The 22,018-nt window shown below is 35.9% G+C and overlaps 1 protein-coding gene across 1 annotated transcript in view; it reads right to left on the bottom strand.

The window, feature by feature from the left end:
* The window catches only part of LOC142232130 (uncharacterized), an 825,742-nt gene that overhangs the window by 51,879 nt on the left and 751,845 nt on the right, over window positions 1-22,018 (bottom strand). Inside the window, exons 17-20 of the mRNA XM_075302843.1 lie at window positions 21,383-21,588; window positions 12,445-12,883; window positions 7,242-7,380; window positions 7,043-7,118 (exon numbers count right to left, since the gene is read on the bottom strand). Coding sequence (XP_075158958.1) covers window positions 7,043-7,118; window positions 7,242-7,380; window positions 12,445-12,883; window positions 21,383-21,588 — 860 coding nt within the window. The remainder of the gene's footprint in view (window positions 1-7,042; window positions 7,119-7,241; window positions 7,381-12,444; window positions 12,884-21,382; window positions 21,589-22,018) is intronic.

The following is a 22,018-nucleotide window of genomic DNA, read 5'->3' as shown; positions in this document are numbered from 1 at the left end:
TGGGAATTTTATATAGAAAACACATGGCCGAATGCTGATTTGAACCAATTGAAATCGTTAGGAGTCAAATCAGCGTTCGGTCCCTAATGATTTCAATTGGTTCAAATCAGGGTTGCCATGGTTTTATGCGAAATCCCCAAAATGTCGTCCAAATAAAATAATAAAAATATGGTATGAACGGCGCATTAGTGACATTAGAAAATCAATTATTTTAATAGTAAGCTAAAATGAAGTGGTAGTGTAAAGTAACAAAAATTAGCCTGAGCGGAATATTAAGTTTTAATCAGATTGTGGATTAAACCTTAACCAAAAACTAATGGGATTGCAGAATAGGGTGATATCTTTCTTGGATCTTACAATTATTTGCCATTATTGCCTGGATACTGCAACATTTTAATACACTTCAGGTTGCTAGCATTTCTAAGCCGCGCGTCTGACATTTGATAGATTTAATCCAGTTCATTTTACTGTTTATAAGCCTAGAAAAGCATTTTGATCTATTGAATGCATACATAAATTTAGTCGTGATGGAATTGAAGCTTGATAGTCTGTTTCATATTTGCCTGAATAACTATAAGTCACTATTGTTAGAACCCTCAAGCATTTAAATGTGGCGAAATCTTTTGTTTCTCGTTTTGTTACTTTACCATGATACTGGAAGTATTGGATCGCGACCAAAATAACTTTTTCATCGTCTGGTAACAATACCAGAAATGATTCGAAATGTGAAGGCCGTGGGGTCAAAATAAATGCCGAATATTATCGGGAAAGTATCCTAAAGGCGGTATTGTGCCGCTGGAAAGACAAACATTTCGGACGCAGGGCATTCCAACAGGACTCAACACCATCCCACTCAGCATACGTAAAGGAAGAATTGGTTAAAAAGGCAGTTCTTCGTGTTTTAATATGTTGGAATTTTGCGCTTGGGGCATTTTGGAGAGTAAGCATGGAATTAACGATCATTTCGAGGCGGCGCTTCGCTGTTAATGGGTCAAAACACCGAAGAGTCTCTTTCGTCCATTATGGAATGGCTTAAATTGTCTAAGTTTTACTGGATAAAAACATTACGAGTACAAAATTAATACTGTAAAATATTTGAATAGTTGGCTGATGTCTTCCTTGGCAGACGGGAAATTTCGGGTGAAATATTTGAAAGTAAATGTCATCCCGTCTTTGCGTAGCGATTAAAATCAAATATGTTAAAAAATTGTTTTATTTTTATACCCTCCACCATAGGATGGGGGTATATTAACTTTGTCATTCCGTTTGTAACACATCGAAATATTGCTCTAAGACCCCATAAAGTATATGTATTCTGGGTCGTGGTGAAATTCTGAGCCGATCTGAGCATGTCCGTCCGTCCGTCCCTCTGTTGAAATCGCGCTAACTTCCGAACGAAACAAGCTATCGACTTGAAACTTTGCACAAGTCGTTGTTATTGATGTAGGTCGGATGGTATTGCAAATGGGCCATATCGGTAAATATTTACGTATAGCCCCCCATATAAACGGACCCCCAAATTTGGCTTGCGATTGCTCTAAGAGAAGCAAATTTCATCCGATCCGGCTGAAATTTTGTACATGGTGTAAGTATATGGTCTCTAACAAGCATGCAAAAATGGCTCCATATCGGTCCACTTTTACGTATAGCCCCCATATAAACGGACCCCCAAATTTGGCTTGCGATTGTTCTAAGAGATGCAAAATTCATCCGATCCGTCTGAAATTTGGTACATTATGTTAGTATATGGTCTTTAACAACCATGCAAAAATTGGTCCATATCGGTCCACTTTTACGTATAGCCCCCATATAAACGGACCCCCAAATTTGGTTTGCAATTGCTCTAAGAAAACCAAATTTCATCCGATCCGGCAGAAATTTGGTACATGGTGTTAGTTTATGGTCTTTAACAACCATGCAAAAATTGGTCCACATCGGTCCATAATTATATATAGCCTCCATATAAACCGATCCCCCGATTTGGCTTGCGGAGCGTCTAAGAGAAGAAAATTTCATCCGATTCGGCTGAAATTTGGTACGTGGTGTTAGTATATGGTATCCAACAACCATGCAGGAATTGGTCCATATCGGTCCCCAGATTTGAACTCCGGAGCCTCTTAGAGGATCAAAAGTCATCTGATCCGATTGAAATTTGGTACATGGTCTTAGTATATTGTCTCTAACAACCATGCCAAAATTGGTCCATATCGGACATTAATTATATATAGCCCCCATATAAGCCGATCCCCAGATTTGACCTCCGGAGCCTCTTAGAGGAGCAAAATTCATCCGATCCGGTTGAAATTTTGTACGTGATGTGAGTATATGGTATCCAACAACCATGCAGGAATTGGTCCATATCGGTCCATAATTATATATAGGCCACATATAAATCGATCCCCAGATTTGGCTTGCGGAGCCTCTAAGAGAAGCAAATTTCATCCGATCCGGTTGAAATTTGGTACATGGTGTCAGGATATGATATCGGTTCATAATCATGGTTGCCACTCGAGCCAAAATTTTATTTTTATAGAAAACTTTGTCAAAATGTTATTTCTATAGAAAATTTTGTCAAAATTTTATTTCTATAGAAACTTTTTTCAAAATTTTATTTCTATAGAAAATTTTGTCAAAATTTTATTTCTAAAGAAAATTTTGTCAAAATTTTATTTCTATAGAAAATTGTGCCAAAATTTTATTTCTATTGAAAATTGTTTCCAAATTTTATTTCTATAGAATTTTTTTCCAAATTTTACTTCTATAGAAAATGTTGTCAAAATTTTATTTCTATAGAAACTTTAAACTTAATTATATACGTATTTAATCGGCGTTTTTTAGTTTAATGTATACCACGTATGGACTATGTGATATATATTACGGTGTTAGGAAGTTTTAAGATATCTTGCCATCGGCAAGTGGTACCGCAATCCAAGTAATTCGATTGTGGATGACAGTCTTCAGTATTAGTTTCTACGCAATCCATGGTGGAGGGTACATAAGCTTCGGCCTGGCCGAATTTGCGGCCGTATATACTTGTTTTGTTATACCCTCCACCATAGGATGGGGGTATATTAACTATGTCATTCCGTTTGTAACACATCGAAACATTGCTCTAAGACACCATAAAGTATATATATTCTGGGTCGTGGTGAAATTCTGAGTCGATCTGAGCATGTCCGTCCGTCCGTCCGTCTGTTGAAATCACGCTAACTTCCGAACGAAACAAGCTATCGACTTGAAACTTTGCACAAGTCGTTGTTATTGATGTAGGTCGGATGGTATTGCAAATGGGCCATATCGGTAAATATTTACGTATAGCCCCCACACTGAAAAAAATATTGTCGTGAGGTCAAAGATTTCATGTCTTTAAAATACGAATACAAATTTTGCTTAGCATAGAAGACGCATTTCTCTAAAATAAAGTTATTTTCCTTGTCCAAAAGTCGATAAACTTTTCAATGAAGTCGTATTGTCCTTATAATTAGTGATTTGACTTGAAAATGGGTATCTTAACATGAAAGAAAAAATTTATAGGCTAAGGTCTACTTGACTTTAATAATTCAGAAAAATTCTTTAAATTTAATGAAATTGTCTTTAAATTTGTTGTCTTTTTGCATCTTGACTACAAAGCAAAAAATCGTTCAAATATAGGACATGTTTTTCAAAACTTTATTTTAAAGAAGTTTTTAACTTCAAACATAGCATAATTTCTACTGGAAGTCGAGTCCTAATTTGGAATTTGGACAGTGCATATAAACGGACCCCCACACTTGGCTTGCCGATCCTCTAAGAGAAGGAAATTTCATCCGATCCGGCTGAAATTTTGTACATGGTATTAGTATATGGTCTCTAACAACCATGCAAAAATTGGTCCACATCGGTCCATAATTACCATACACCCATATAAACCGGTCCCCAGATTTATCCTCCGGAGCCCCTTGGAAGAGCAAAATTCATGCGATTCGGTTGAAATTTGGTACGTGATGTTAGTATATGATATTTAACAACCATGCCAAAAGTGGTCCATATCAGTCCATAATCATATATAGCCCCCATATAAACCGATCCCCAGATTTGATTTTGGAGCCACTTGGAGGAACAAATTTCATCCGAGTCAGTTGAAATTTGGTACATTGTGCTAGTATATGGCCACTAACAACCATGCCTAACTACACTGAAAAAAGCATGCCCGGTTCCAAAGATTTTGGTATTGATTCCGAGCCAAAGAAGCGGACACTACAAGTAATGATACTTTTAACACACAATTCTCTTTTAAATTTGGGTTTTGTGTACTTGCTTCTAACAAGCAAATTTTAATTTTTCGCTTTTTCTGCCTTTTTCCTTCATATAGGTAAGTACTATGTTCGCTTTTCGCGTTGAAATTTTCGCGGTTACTTTACTAAAACAGTTCAATATAAAGCAGATAGATTAACTCAATTGATGTGCAATTTCTTGTTCCTCTAGATTTCGGCAAGACTTTACAGGAATCTGTCTGCTTTCATTTATAATTTTGATTATTTCAGGAAAAGTAATCGCGAAAATAAAGTGAATTTCAACTCGAAAACAGAACATAGTACACACCTTATGCTATCAAAGTCCTTTTAAAACGAGTTAACGACAACTTTATTTTCCAAATTAAGACTCGATTTCCAGTAGAAATTATGTTATGTTTTAAGTAAAAACGTCTTTAAAATAAAGTGTTGAAAAACATGTCCCACATTTGAACGATTTTTTGCTTTGAAGTCAAGATGCAAAAAGAGAACAAATTTAAAGACAATTTCATTAAATTTAAAGAATTTTTCTGACTTATTAAAGTCAAGTTGACCTTAGCTCAAACATTTTTTCTTTCATGTTATGATACCCATTTTTAAGTGAAATCACTTAATTATAAGGACAATACGACTTCATTGAAAGTTTATCGACTTTTGGACAGGGAAAAAAGCTTTATATTAGAGAAATGCGTCTTCTATGCTAAGCAAAATTTGCATTCGTATTTTAAAGACATGAAATCTTTGACCTCACGTCAATATTTTTTTCAGTGTAGGTCCATATCGGTCTATAGTTATATATATAGCCCTAAGATAAATAGATCCCCAATCACACAAAAATTGGTCCATATCAAGTTCATAATTGTATATAGCCCACATATAAGCGACCCCCATATTTCAATTCTGGCTTTCTACGTACCGTGCAAAAGTCCATATCGATTCGTAATTATTTGTAGACTTACATATACATACCCACAATTTAGAAAACGATGTTAAGAAGTTTTAAGATAACACAACCCAATTAATTCGATTGTGGATGACAGTCTTTCGTAGAAGTGGAGGGTACATAAGATTCGGCCTGGCCGAACTTACGGCCGTATATACTTGTTTGTTTTGTTTTAATGAAATCCAAAGTATTGAAGTGGCATAACATCTGAATAAATGATGCGAAACAAATACAACGGATACTTAATAGAAGAACTTCTATCCTATGACAAGTCCGTGAAAAATTCATTGTTTCTGAACGGCACATTTGCACAACTTTTGGATAATCAAAACATTTTCATTGCTATTTTGGTAACGCTTTTTTTGCAGGGATGTATTGGAGTAATAGCTACCCCAGCCCAAGGTTAGGTTAGGTTAGGCAGCCCGATGTATCAGGCTCACTTAGACTATTCAGTCCATTGTGATACCACATTGGTGAACTTCTCTCTTCCATGTTAAGCTCAATGACAAGGGACCTCCTTTTTATAGCCGAGTCCGAACGGCGTTCCACATTGCAATGAAAGCACTTAGAGAAATTTTGAAACCCTCAGAAATGTCACCAGCATTACTGAGGTGGGATAATCAACCGCTGAAAAACTTTTTGGTGTTCGGTCGAAGCAGGAATCGAACCCACGACCTTGTGCATGCAAGGCGAGCATGCTAACCATTGCACCACGGTGGCTCCCAACCCAAATATGTCGCCAAAAAAGGAATGAGTGATGCGAAATCGGCTCATAACATATTCAATAAATTTTTCATGTGTTTGTCATAAGATGGATGTCATCTTTGTAAGCATCCGTTGCATGTATATCGCATTAGTTCTTCACACTCAAACAAAAGTTTACTTGGATCGAAATATTTTGACCTTCCCTTCATGATTTTGGTATTGGTTCCGAGCCAAAGATGCGGCTTATTTAAAGTAAAGACATTTTTTAGGGGCCTATGTAGCTTTAAATTTTGGATCAATAACATTAAAATTATGAATTTTTAGCTTTATCAATATATCTTTTTGTGATATATTGATAAAGCTATTCACGTACAAAACAAATGCCAGTTTAAAAATCCAAAAATACATAATTCCAAAAAAAAAACTTTAAACCAAAGATAAGTCTTAGCCTATATTTGAAGCGAGTTTATCTTAAATCTAAATATTCAATATTTCAGTTAGTTTAAGGACGATTTATTTAAATCAAAAATTTCTTTCTTAATTTTAAGGTAAATTTTCAAAATTTGTGTCCTACATACGCACACTTTTCAAATAATATGAAAGATTTTGCAACCCATTTACACAATATTAAGGACAAATTTCTTTATTGTAAAGCTATTTAAATTAGAATCTTAATCTTTATGTGAAGAATTGTTTTCTTTAAATTTAGGACACGCATTTTTGAAATTTACGTGTTTCCGTTATAGTCGTATGTCTTTCAAATAAGGAAAATTTCCTTTAATGTAAGAAAAATATTATAGATTTAAACAAATAATCTTTAGATTAACTGTGACATTGAATCATTGGATTAAAGATAAAAAAGCTCAAAAAATAGGCCAAAGCTTATTTTGAGTTTTTAGAATCTTTACTTCAAACCTTATTTGAAATCAAGGAAACTTCTTTTGCTTTGAAGCACCTGTTGTAAATTTAATTATTAAACTGTTATTTATTTGTACATGAACACCTTTGTCGATATATCAGATTTTTTGGCGATACACAGAACAATTTTAGGTAACCAACATTTTAGGAGGAAGTTTTATATATTTTCCTTTATTTTGCCACTGTGAAATTTTCATAGACTTACCTTGAAGTTGTTGGTGGTTAGCTCACATTTGCCAAATACACAAGGATCCAATTCACACATGTTAAGACCGCAAAATCTACAAAAAATTTCAAAATATCATGGAAATATTAGCATAGTTTATCAATTCAATGTGAGAGGATAAGAATATATAACATTTTCTATGGGTATTAATGGAACATTCTCAGTCTTTTTATTATACCTTCCTGTGTAATGACCCAGACATTGGCAATAGCTGCTACCATTATTCACAATGCATTTGCCATCAAATTGACATGGATTCGGTTGACACGACTCGACACTTTTGTCTCCCGATAACAGCTTCATTTTGTAATTAGAGTCTGAAAAATAAAACCAGAATGTGTACTTACTTCCAAATTCTGAACGATTTCAAAATATGAATGAGACAGTCATAGAGTCAGGAGCAATGGACAATACCTGCACCAACCTTAAGCAAATAGTGGAATTTGGTAAATTTAAAGGGTTTTGGAAAATAGAAATATATGTATGTAAAAATTTGATAACTGTGGGAGCATTAGTTTCAAATAATAGCATTTTGATTGAAGACTTTTTATCCTAAAGACTATCAGTTCAAGGTGTTTGATTTCCGAAGCTAAGTTTGAGAATACGAAACTCTGTTTGACTGAAACTGAATAATCAATATCATTCAATAAATAAGAAAAAAATCCGAGCCGTTTGGCCTTTTCTCTTCCATGGAAGCTTTTCTGAGAAGATTTTGAAAATTATAAGATTTATCAATTTTTCTTAACAATACGCAAAAATTCTGATTCAATCACGAAATTAAAGGGTGGTTAAATTGTAAGGGCCGATGTTGAATGTGAACCACACCTAAACGCCAAGTTTTTTTCCGAATTTTATTTGACATTTCTCTATTTCAGACTTATTCAATTTGAACCATTGAGAGATACACAATCCAACAACGTGTTAAATGGTTCCAAGAAATGGCAACAGTGAATGATCAATTTTCGAAGAAAATCATCTTCAGTGATGAGACACATTTTCATCTCAGTGGATTCTTCAATAAACAGAATTGCCGCATTTGGGCGAATGAGAATCCAAGAGTGATTGTCGAAAACCCAATACACCCACAAAGAGTGACTGTTTGGTGCGGTTTATGGGCTGGCGGCATCATCGGTCAGGCAGTTACTGTGAATGGTGTTCGCTATCGTGAGATGATAACGAACTTTTTATGGCCCGAATTGGAAGATATGGATATGGACGATATGTGGTTTCAGCAGGACGGTGCCACTTGCCACACAGCTTACGAAACAATGGCTCTTTTGCGCAACAAAATCAATAGCCGTGTTATCTCACGTAATGGCGATGTCAATTGGCCGCCAAGATCATGTGATTTGACATCGTTGGACTTTTTTCTTTGGGGTTATTTGAAAGAAAGGTGTACGTCGATAAGCCAGCAACAATTCAAAAGCTAAAGGATGAGATAATTCGGCACATTAACGGCATAGAACCACCATTATGCCTCAGCGTCATCGAAAATTTGGACCATCGGATGAAGGTGTGCCACCGAGGTCGCGGCGCCCATTTGGCCGATATTTTGTTCCATACACAATTGAGTAATACCAATATATCATAATAAAATAAAATTACAATAATTTCCTAAATAGTTTGTGTTTTTTTCAAAATCAACATCGGCCCTTGAAATTTTAACCACCCTTTAGTTCCCATACATATGTACCGATTTTCCCAAATTTGGCCATACAACAACCTTTAGTTATTAACCGATCTTACACAAATTTAGCAAAAAATAACCTTCTCTGGTATAAACTAAACCGGCCAATGATCATTCAAATCTGTTCAGATTTAGATGTAGCCCTCATATATATGTATCGCCCGATTTTCACAAATTTGGCCATAATACTCCCAGCAAAAAAGAGTAGTTGGAAACCCAATCTGTCATCTAGAAGTAGTGCAAACTTGATTCATCTCCTATCAAATTTACACGGGCTTGTCATTGGACGGAAGAATATAAAAAAATAACTAAAATAACAGTTTTAGAGGCTCCGCAAGCCTCAGATTTGGCTTGGGGAGCCTCTAAGAGAAGCATATTTCATCCGATCCGGCTGAAATTTGGTACATGGTGTTGGTATATTGTCTCCAACAATCATGCAAAAATTGGTCCACATCAGTCCATAATTATGTATAGCCCCCATATAAACCGATCCCCAGATTTGGGTTGCGGAGCCTCTAAGAGAAGCAAATTTCATCCGATCCGGTTGAAATTTGGAACATGGTTTTAGTATATGGTCTCTAACAACCGTGCCGGAATTGGTCCATACCGGTGCATAATTATATATAGCCCCCATATAAACCGTTCTCCAGATTTGACTTGCGGAGCCCAGGGGTGTGCACCTGAGTAATATTTTACTCACGCACACTCACGACGGAAAAATCTTACTCACGCACACTCACGCACGATATTGTTTGGTAGGACTCACGCACACTCACGAAAAGAAAATTTGTACTCACGCACACTCACGCACGAAATGTCGTGACTCACGAAAAATACAGTGACTCACGAAAAATATCGTGATTCACTAAATATGTCGTGACTCACGAATAATTTTATGAGTAATTTACCTGAGGGACGTGTCTAAAATCATGACCACGATTAAAATCGAGAGCGTTATTAAACTCTTAACATCCTAGGTGTCACTGAAATTGCAAATGAATTTAACTTTTAAGCGTTTTATGTTGGAGAGCGCGATTATTTTCGTGAGCGTAATTCGTTACTCACGCACACTTACGCCGTTGACATGAGCGTCACTCACGATTCACGCGTGAGTCACGAAAATTTTCGTGAGTCACGTGCACACTAGATAGGGTCACGAAAAAAGTTGATGCGGTCACCCCCAGTTTTGTAGCATATTGGAAGACAATTTCAGAACACCAAAACTTTTTTTTCGTGCACCCTACGACCCCCCAAAATACAATTTATTGTGCTGTGTCGTCATTTGATGTCCGATCGAAAAGAAACGCATATCGTTGCTCGTGATTTATCAGTGGCTATATTTCGTGCATTGGTCATTTTTGACTCCGACGTCAAAATTGATTTTTAATTTTTTTATTTCGCTTCGTATACCCCTATGATGGTGGTGTGTAGGGTGACCTATTGACTTTTTAAAATCTCTGTAACTTTTTTGTTTATGAATATAAGTAAATACTTCAAAAGCAAAAGTTTCATATTTTGTTAAGATCTTTATAATGGTTATCAGAAATGGGTATACGAAGCGAAATAAATCGAAGCGAAAAATCAAATTTGACGTCGGAGTCAAAAATGACCAATGCAAGAAATATAGCCACTTATCAATCACGAGCAACGATATGCGTTTCTTTTCGATCGGAATTCAAATGACGACACAGCACAATAAATTGTATTTCGGGGGGTCGTAGGGTGCACGAAAAAAAAAAGTTCTGAAATTGTCTTCCAATATGCTACAAAACTGGGGGGTGACCGCATCAACTTTTTTCCTTTAGGTCGTGACCCTATCTAGTGCACACCTCTAGTTTGAAAACATGAGCATGATTAAAATCGAGAGCGTTATTAAACTCTTAACATCCCAGGTGTCACTAAAATTGTAAATGAATTCATCTTGTAAGCGTTTTATGTCCGTGGCGGGATTTTTTTTCGTGAGCGTATTTTTCCGAATTTCGTTACTCACGCACACTCACGACGAATTTATTTTCATGACTCACGCCAACTTTTGGTTTGATAATCACGCACACTCACGCCGTGCTAGAATTGTTCCATATCGGTCCATAATGATATATAGCCTCCAAATAAACCGTTCTTCAGATTTGACCTCCGGAGCCCCTTGGAGGAGCAAAATTCATCCGATCCGGTTCAAATTTGAAACGTGGTGTCAGAATATGGCCGCTAACAACCATACCAAAATTGATCTATATCGATCTATAGTTATATATAGCCGATCCCCAATCACACAAAAATTGGTCCATATCGGTTCATAATCATGGTTGCCACTCGAACCAAAAATAATCTACCAAAATTTTATTTCTATAGAAAATTTTGTCAAAATTTTATTTCTATAGAAAATTTTGTCAAAATTTTATTTCTATAGAAAATTTTGTCAAAATGTTATTTCTATAGAAAAATTTGTCAAAATTTTATTTCTATAGAAAATTTTCTAAAAATTTTATTTCTTTAGAAATTTTGTTAAAATTTCATTTATGTAGTTTTGTCAAAACTTTATTTCTATAGAAAATGTTGTCAAAATTTTATTTCTATCGAAAATTGTGTCAAAATTTTATTTCGGTAGAAAATTTTGTTAAAATTTTATTTCTATAGAAAATTTTGTCAAACTGAATTATATACGTATTTAATCGCTCTTACTTACAATTTAATTACTTACAATTTAGAAGACGTTGTTAGGAGGTTTTAAGATACCTTGCCATCGGCAAGCGTTACCGCAACCCAAGTAATTCGATTGTGGATGACAGTCTTCAGTAGAAGTTTCTACGCAATCCATGGTGGAGGGTACATAAGCTTCGGCCTGGCCGAACTTACGGCCGTATATACTTGCTTAATAATGGACTCAATATTAGTGGCATACTAACTCTGTAGTTGTAAAATCAAGTAAAGCTCAAATGCTTATGGTTACTGAATCAGTAGTGTTGGTTTAGGGTATGATATAGTCGGTCCATCCGACTTTCTACTTTACTCACATGTTTTATTCATACGTTGAAATACACATTGAGAAGTTTTTTTTTACTCAGTTGTATTGATATCATATTACATTCATACCATAATTAATCTTCGATTTACAACTTTGACCAAATGACCAACATAATTTATTTGGCTGTACAGATTCTAGCACTTTTTCTTGAATATTATGGTGTTTTCTTTTCTGAAAAAAGTGCTTCGCCTTCATTTTGTCTGTACAGAATGCGCATTTTTAAAATGTTACCAGCAACCTAAAAAAGTGCTATCATTTCAGCGTGCAGAAAAGAATTCAAAGAAGAAAACAGGGCAATCGCAGCACTCTCGTTTGTTGGCAGTGCTGAAAATGCCCGTAATTTGCCTCTATGCGTGGCGCTATTTTCACAACAGAATTCGAAGCCTTTTCGCACTTTTGCCTGTTTTTTTAGAAAAGAACCTAAAAAGTACATTTTCCGGGCAAAATGCACAAAAAGTGCGAATTTTTTACAAGAAAAGAAAACGCCATTAGACAATCTACACTAGACTACAGGCTGTGTAATCTTTCTGATACCTCTTCCCTCAAAAAAAAAAATTGCTAACATTAATAAACATTAACCCATTTTAGCTCTGTTGATATGCCCATTGGTCCTTGTATCTCAAGTGCCCATTCAATGGCCTACTATTTGTCATTCTTGTATGTTTTACTCACCCCTTTGTAGGCGAACTGTAGAATTGAGATTAGCTATAGATTTGGCAGTAGTACGTTGACGTATATACAGTGTGTTCAGGTAGGAGGTTATATACACAGGTGGAGGATCCGTGGGACGTGTAGGCAAATATAGATGTTGCTGCTGTTGCTGTTGTTGACGCAATAAAAACTCAGCAATTGTTGTTGTGGAGGCCCATGATGATGTTGTATCCATATGACCATCAGCCAGATGGCTAGCACTGACAACATCATTGTTCAAATGAAACTCCCCTGGGCCAGTACTGGTGTGAAACATTTCAGGCTGTTGCATGTTATGGTAGTTGGTTGTAAGGTAGCTATCATCGTCGACTGGAGGACTACCGGTCTGGGCCACATTAGCATATTGAAATTTACATAGTTGCCACTTGGTTCCATTATAGTCGGCATAATTATCATACACCTGCAAAATGAAAAAGAGCATTTTATATGACTTGAGGCATACTTATCTACATAGATAATGACATACAATTCATGTCGAATAATAAGCTTATAATTCCATTAAACCTGCTAATTAGGAAAATTATATTATACGGCTAAGTTTTAATTTTGAATTTTGAATATGAATTACACATTAGTGGATATTTTATTGGATGGGCAAATTGATTATTAGAAATTCAGTATGAATGGAATGGGATGAGATGAGTTATGTAAACACATTCAGAGCATTATACAGACTTACAAAATCTCTAAGAACAAAAAGAAATGATAAAGGTTCTTGAAGTAATTAGAAAATATATGCATTATCACTTCTTGATTTCACATCCAAAAAAAGTGAACCCACCATGAAAGAAAATTTAGAATTTAATACTTTTTGTCAAATTGAAGAAAATTTATTAAAAATAATATTTTTTTTCAGTTGTTTAAGAAAATTTCATATATTGAAGGAACAAAATTAAAATTAACAAGTATATATGGCCGTAAGTTCAGCCAGGCCGAATCTTATGGATTGCGTAGAAACTTCTACGAAAGACTGTCATCCATAATCGAATTGCTTGGGTTGTGGTATCTTAAATCGTTTTCTAAATTGTTAGTTAGTCCATACGTGGTATATATTAGACAAAAAAGGTATGTATAGGTAAGTCTACAAATAATTACGAATCGATATGGACTTTTGCACGGTACGTAATGAGCCAGAATTGAAATATGGGTTTCGCTTTTATGGGGGCTATATAAAATTATGAACTTGATATGGACCAATTTTTGTGTGATTAGGGATCGATTTATCTGGGGGCTATATATAACTATAGACCGATATGGACCTAGTTAGGCATGGTTGTTAACGGCCATATACTAGCACAATGTACAAAATTTCAACTGACATGGATGAAATTTGCTCCTCCAAGAGGGTCCAAAACCAAATCTCGGGACCGGTTTATATGGGGGCTATATATGTTTATGGACTGATATGGACCACTTTAGGCATGGTTGTTAAATATCATATACTACCACCAACCAACCAGATCGGATGAAATTTGCTTCTCCAAAAGGCACCGGAGGTCAAATCTGGGGGTCGGTTTATATGGGGCTATATATAATTATGGACTGATATGAAACAATTCCTGCATGGTTGTTGGATACCTTATACTAACATCACATACCAAATTTCAACCGAATCGGATGAATTTTGCTCTTCCAAGGGGCTCCAGAGGTCAAATCTGGGGATCGGTTTATATGGGGGCTATATATAATTATGGACCGATGTGGACCAATTTTTGCATGGTTGTTAAAGACCGTATACTAACACCATGTACCAAATTTATGCCGGATCGGATGAAATTTGCTTCTCTTAGAGGCTCCGAAAGCGAAATTGGGGGATCGGTTTATATGGGGGCTATATACAATTATGGACCGATGTGAACCAATTTTTGCATGGTTGTTTAAGACCGTATACTAACACCATGTACCAAATTTACGCCGGATGGGATGAAATTTGCTTCTCTTAGAGGCTCTGAAAGCGAAATTGGGGGATCGGTTTATATGGGGGCTATATATAATTACGGACCGATGCGGACAAATTTTTGCATGGTTGTTAGAGACCATATACTAACACCATGTACCAAATTTCAGCCGGATCGGATGAAATTTTCTTCACTTAGAGGGTCTGCAAGCCAAATCTGGGGATCGGTTTGTATGGGGGCTATATATAATTATTTACCGATGTGGACCAATTTTTGCATAGTTGTTAGAGACCATATACTAACATCATGTACCAAATATCAACTGAATCAGATGAATTTTAGTCTTCCGGAGGTCAAATCTGGTGATCGGTTTATATGGGGGCTATATATAATTATGGACCGATGTGGACCAATTTTTGCATGGTTGTTAAAGACCGTATACTAACACCATGTACCAAATTTACGCCGGATCGGATGAAATTTGCTTCTCTTAGAGGCTCCGAAAGCGAAATTAAGGGATCGGTTTATATGGGGGCTATATATAATTATGGACCGATGCGGACCAATTTTTGCATGGTTGGTAGAGACCATATGCTAACACCATGTTCCAAATTTCAGCCGGGTCGGATGAAATTTGCTTCCCTTAGAGGGCCTGCAAGCCAAATTTGGGGGTCCGTTTATATGGTGGCTATACGTAAAAGTGGACCGATATGGCCCATTTGCAATACCATCCGACCTACATCAATAACAACTACTTGTGCCAAGTTTCAAGTCGATAGCTTGTTTCGTTCGGAAGTTAGCGTGATTTCAACAGACGGACGGATGGACGGACATGCTCAGATCGACTCAGAATTTCACCACGACCCAGAATATATATACTTTATGGGGTCTTAGAGCAATATTTCGATGTGCTACAAACGGAATGACAAAGTTAATATACCCCCATCCTATGGTGGAGGGTATACAAATTGTTAAAATGTTTTTGGCGCTGGTCGAAGTTCAAGACAGGTACAATTTTAGTAAAATGTACTCATTGAGAGACTTATGATCCCAATTTAAGTAAACATTTCCCATTTTAGGAAATTATAAACCACGTAATTTTTTAGTAAAACTATACGCTATATTTGTATACAATTTTTTTCTTGTTTTTAGTTCACGTCATTAAAGTAAGCAAAAAAAATATTCACATTGGGCAAAATTTAACTAAAATCCAGTAATCTTCATGGACTAAAATAAAGTTGTGATGGGATTAGTGCTCCGTTTTTGAGTGCATTTATTGAGTTATGTTATTCTTCATTTTCTTGTGTAAATGAGGGAACTTTTGGAAGTATATAAGTTCGGCCGGCCCGGTCGATTCGTACAAAATAATTTTCTTTTCATGAATATCTATATGATCTCTGCTGGAATTTGACAGACCTATCATAGGACTGACACCAATTCTCCAGTTTACAGCAATTTTAAAAATTTCCTATATAATTTTTTAACTACCGTACGTTCCTCACATTAAATTTATTATTCAATATATCGCATAAAATGTGTAAAATAAAACAGGCTTTACGAGGTTGTTCAAGACTGATTCATGGGCATATTTGTTTGGGGTGGTTCTACTAAACTCTTACAGAACGTGTACTAAATCTTATATATTGACCAGTACTTTCAATACGTTTTGACCCGACTTGGGACCACCATAAACATCAGGGCTAGTCCTTAGGTTAATCCCTTTTCTGTAGGGATAAGGTTTCTAGGGACTATAACAAGTCGACACTGAATGAATGTGTAATTAGGGGCCATATCAGTTATAGAAATTTATATGAAAATTTTTTGGTGGATTTGGAGAAACATACTCCCTGAAGAATTTCGGTACTGATGGTGTAGTTCGCGAAGTTAAATTTTAAAATATGGTAACTACATAAGATTTTGAACCAAGAAAAACACTTTAGTTTAAGTTCGAACACACACCGAAAAACATGTTTCGACAAAACACAAAAAAGTTTTTCAGTGGTGGTTTATCCCCTCTTAGTGGTGGTTTATCCCCTCAGAGCGAATCACAGATTCTCTGTATGGTTTGACCGTAATGTGTCAGTGAGCTTACTATAACACTCTTTGATAAGAGAGAAGTTCACTTTAAGTTTTCATAAAACGTAGAGGGCAACCCTGTGGTGAAAATAGGGTACCTCATTTTTGATATCTGGTCGAAGTGGGGATAACCCACTTCCCCGATATTTTGAAACTTGGAGCAAAGTACTCCGGGTTGCTTGAAATATTCGGGGACGGTTAATTTTGGCGTCTAGACTTAACTCCTTAACTTCTCCGATTTATTTGAAATTTAGAGAGAAGTTGGGGGAGGTTATGAAGTTATTATGGGGTACCTAATATCTTTAACATTTGGAGGGGAACCTCCCTTGCCCGACTTTGTGAAAATTAGACCAGAATTCGCCGAGTTGCTTGAAATTTTTAGGAAATGATAAAGGTGTCGTCTAGGCAAAGATCCTCTACTTCATTTTTCGATATTTGGTTAGGGAAGGGGGCCTCCCCAGTCCGACCTTTTGTAAAATACATTGAAAAACTCAACTTCTCCGAATTACTTGAAATTTACTCGAGACGTGTGGGAAGAAGGGGAGGTTACGGGCCAAAAAGGCAGGGGGACCTTCTCCTGCCGACATTTTGAAACTTGAAGAAAAGTTCCCAGATTTTCTTTCTTCTAAACCAATAGAGCAAATCTGGTCGAGGAGTTAAACCGATTTTTGGGTAATTTAAAGTTTTCACATTTTTTGAAACTTATGCGATTTACTTGACATTTGGCCCATTTTTATTTTAATTGAAAGTTTATCTCGGATGGAAATTGAGGCTTCTATGGCAAACAAACAAACAAACATTTACCATTTGTTTTGCGCTGTAAGGAAATTTGTTTGGAAGAAAGGTTTTTTTTTGTGATAAACGTTGACTTATTTACAGGATGAGAAAATACTCGTAACTTCATAAAGGCTAACTCAAAAACTTTTTTGTTTTTCTGGCTGATTGCATCTTCCCTCACATCTTTCTCACTTCCCCGAGGTTTATTCAATTCAAAGGCTTTTTTATGTAACACAATCAATGTATAATAAATTATTCGATTTTATAAATTTTACCTTTTGGTAGGCCAACACATTATCCACTGGACTAACTAGATGTTATTGTCATCAACAGACAATTGTCGTTATAGCCATTAAGGCACAAGCAACCCATACAGTCAAGCAGTTATATTTATAAAACATAAGTTTTGGCGCCCACAAGCCGATTTAAAGAAACTTTATTTAAAAGAAGCAAATCGCTTTCTTACGAACGATGTATCAAATACAACTTTTGGAAATGGAAATAATGTGATTGCACACATATTCCAAAAGTGTTCGCAAGATTGCGAAAGGATGTTCGGCATTACATACTAAGATATTATATACGAAACTTCCACATATGTCTTACTTAAGACATAAAGACGTAAAAGAACAGTGCTTGACATAAACGAATTGGACTATGATTTTGGAATAAAAAGCATGTTTTATCTTAAAAATAACAAGTAAGGAAAGTCTAAAGTCAGGCGGGGCCGACTATATTATACCCTGCACCACTTTGTAGATCTAAATGGGAATTGGGTGCTATATATAAAAGGTTTGTCCCAAATACATACATTTTAATATCCCTCGATCTGGACAGAATTTGATAGACTTCTACAAATTCTATAGACTCAAAATTTAAGTCGGCTAATGCTAATGCTAATGCACTTTTACAACTTTTCGACTAAGCAGAGGCGATTTTAAAAGGAAAATGTTGGTATTTTGACCATTTTTGTCGAAATCAGAAAAACATATATATGGGAGCTATATCTAAATCTGAACCGATTTCAATCAAATTTGGCACGCATAGCTACAATGCTAAATCTACTCTCTGTGCAAAATTTCAACCAAATTGGACCAAAACTCTGGCTTTTAGGACCATATTAGTCCATATCGGGCGAAAATTATATATGGAAGCTATATTTAAATCCTAACCGATTTCAATAAAATTTGGCACACTAGACTATAGTGCTAAGTGTACTCCTAGTGCAAAATTTCAACCAAATTGGGGTAAAACTCTGGCTTCTGGGACCGTATTAGTCCATATCGGGCGAAAGATATATATGGGAGCTATATCTAAATCCGAACCGATTTCAAGAAAATTTGTCACACTAGACTATAGTAATAGTTGTACTCCTAGGGCAAAATTTCAACCAAATTGGGGTAAAACTCTGGCTTCTGTGATCGTATTAGTCCATATCGGGCGAAAGATATATATGGAAGCTATATCTAAATCCGAACCGATTTCAATAAAATTTGGCACACTAGACTATAGTGCTAAGTGTACTGCTAGTGCAAAATTTCAACCAAATTGGGGTAAAACTCTGGCTTCTGGGACCGTATTAGTCCATATCGGGCGAAAGATATATATGGGAGCTATATCTAAATCCGAACCGATTTCAAGAAAATTTGTCACACTAGACTATAGTAATAGTTGTACGCCTAGGGCAAAATTTCAACCAAATTGGGGTAAAACTCTGGCTTCTGGGATCGTATTAGTCCATATCGGGCGAAAGATATATATGGAAGCTATATCTAAATCCGAACCGATTTCAATAAAATTTGGCACACTAGACTATAGTGCTAAGTGTACTCCTAGTGCAAAATTTCAACCAAATTGGGGTAAAACTCTGGCTTCTGGGACCGTATTAGTCCATATCGGGCGAAAGATATATATGGGAGCTATATCTAAATCCGAACCGATTTCAAGAAAATTTGTCACACTAGACTATAGTAATAGTTGTACTCCTAGGGCAAAATTTCAACCAAATTGGGGTAAAACTCTGGCTTCTGGGATCGTATTAGTCCATATCGGGCGAAAGATATATATGGAAGCTATATCTAAATCCGAACCGATTTCAATAAAATTTGGCACACTAGACTATAGTGCTAAGTGTACTCCTAGTGCAAAATTTCAACCAAATTGGGGTAAAACTCTGGCTTCTGGGACCGTATTAGTCCATATCGGGCGAAAGATATATATGGGAGCTATATCTAAATCCGAACCGATTTCAAGAAAATTTGTCACACTAGACTATAGTAATAGTTGTACTCCTAGGGCAAAATTTCAACCAAATTGGGGTAAAACTCTGGCTTCTGGGATCGTATTAGTCCATATCGGGCGAAAGATATATATGGAAGCTATATCTAAATCCGAACCGATTTCAATAAAATTTGGCACACTAGACTATAGTGCTAAGTGTACTCCTAGTGCAAAATTTCAACCAAATTGGGGTAAAACTCTGGCTTCTGGGACCGTATTAGTCCATATCGGGCGAAAGATATATATGGGAGCTATATCTAAATCCGAACCGATTTCAAGAAAATTTGTCACACTAGACTATAGTAATAGTTGTACTCCTAGGGCAAAATTTCAACCAAATTGGGGTAAAACTCTGGCTTCTGGGATCGTATTAGTCCATATCGGGCGAAAGATATATATGGAAGCTATATCTAAATCCGAACCGATTTCAATAAAATTTGGCACACTAGACTATAGTGCTAAGTGTACTCCTAGTGCAAAATTTCAACCAAATTGGGGTAAAACTCTGGCTTCTGGGACCGTATTAGTCCATATCGGGCGAAAGATATATATGGGAGCTATATCTAAATCCGAACCGATTTCAATAAAATTTGTCACACTAGACTATAGTAATAGTTGTACTCCTAGGGCAAAATTTCAACCAAATTGGGGTAAAACTCTGGCTTCTGTGATCGTATTAGTCCATATCGGGCGAAAGATATATATGGAAGCTATATCTAAATCCGAACCGATTTCAATAAAATTTGGCACACTAGACTATAGTGCTAAGTGTACTGCTAGTGCAAAATTTCAACCAAATTGGGGTAAAACTCTGGCTTCTGGGATCGTATTAGTCCATATCGGGCGAAATATATATATGGGAGCTATATCTAAATCTGAACCGATTTCTTCCAAAATCAATAGGGTTCTATTCTGAGCCAAAACACATACTTGTGCCAAATTTGAGGTAGATTGGACTAAAACTGCGACCTAGACTTTGATTACAAAAATGTGTTCACGGACAGACGGACATGGCTATATCGACTCAGGAGCCCACCCTGAGCATTTTTCTGGGTGTTACAAACATATGCACTAACTTATAATACCCTGTTCCACAGTGTGGCGCAGGGTATAAAAATTTTGTAACAATTTTCTTTTTTTTGTGATAAATTTCCATTTTCCAATTGCTATTTTCTTTGCGTGTATGGGAGCTATATCAGAACCGATAAAAAACAAATTTGTGATAGTTCAGTTAAAAATTTAGTGGAATTTTTCAGATTTTTAAAATGGAATATTCGAAATATTAAAAAAGTCAACATGTAGAATGGTAGCCCATTATCAAAAATTTAAACAAACTAAAATTTTTAAATATATACTTTTTCCGATTTGAATTTATATACAATCTGTGCAATCTAATGTGTTTGGTCTAAATTTAAAAGCTTTTCCTGCAAATATTGATTTGTGAAGCTAAGTGCTTCTGATATTACGATACAGATATTTTCCTTTCCTTCATTTCACTACACATTTACTTCTTATCACTACCAATAAACCCAATAATATGGTGCATTACCATGCAATTTCCACCATAACCATCGACAGCAATCACCATTGTAAGAACGTTACTCTCAAGTCAATATCAATTTACATACACAGTGGAACCTCTTCGAAGTGGACACTCAAGGTAGCCTAAATTTTGTCCACATTTGGAAGGTGTCTACTTATAAAAGATTAATTTTAATGTGCCATTTTAATAAACATCTCACGAAAATTGTTCACTTTTGCGATATGTCCGGTTTTCATAGTTGAGAGGTTTCACTGTATACATAATACTCCATAATCGATACTCCACAGTTTCTTGGTTTCTTGCATTATGTCGTCTACATACATACCTCTATTATATTATTATCTGGACATCCATTTTCGGTGAACTCAACATCATACAATTCCAAAAGGATATTGTGACCAAAGGGGGCCACTAAGTGCTGAGTAAAGTCCACGTTTTCGGGCATATCATGTGGATAGTTTAATTGGTAAAGATATCCAGTGCCATTGGTAGTTAATTTAATAATGCGTTCACGTTTTTCCATTTGACCAACTGAAAATGAAGAAAAACAAAATAAGGAGTGACATTTCTTTTATGGTCCAAATAATTATACTGTGGGAAAAAAGTAGGGTGAATTTTCCAATTTCCCTTTTTTACATTTCAATTACGACACAAGGCAGATTATTTAAGAGTTATGAATTGTTTGCGTAAAGCAATTCACTAAAAAAAAAAACAAAATTATGCATTTACACTGCTCTCATTCTTCTTGACAATTTCACCAAGGCTTTATCGTTCACATCTGAATCTGAGCTTCGGTTTATATGGGGGCTATACGTAAAAGTGGACCGATATGGCCTATTTGCAATACCATCCAACCTACATCAATAACAACTACTTGCGCAAAGTTTCAAGTCGATAGCTTGTTTCGTTCGGAAGTTTGTGATTTCAACAGACGGACGGACATGCTAAGATCGACTCAGAA

This window comes from Haematobia irritans, chromosome 3 (assembly GCF_050003625.1).
Source record: "Haematobia irritans isolate KBUSLIRL chromosome 3, ASM5000362v1, whole genome shotgun sequence".
Classification (NCBI taxonomy): domain Eukaryota; kingdom Metazoa; phylum Arthropoda; class Insecta; order Diptera; family Muscidae; genus Haematobia; species Haematobia irritans.
Note: the sequence above shows the minus strand (reverse complement) of the source record. Positions and strands in the feature narration are given on the sequence as shown.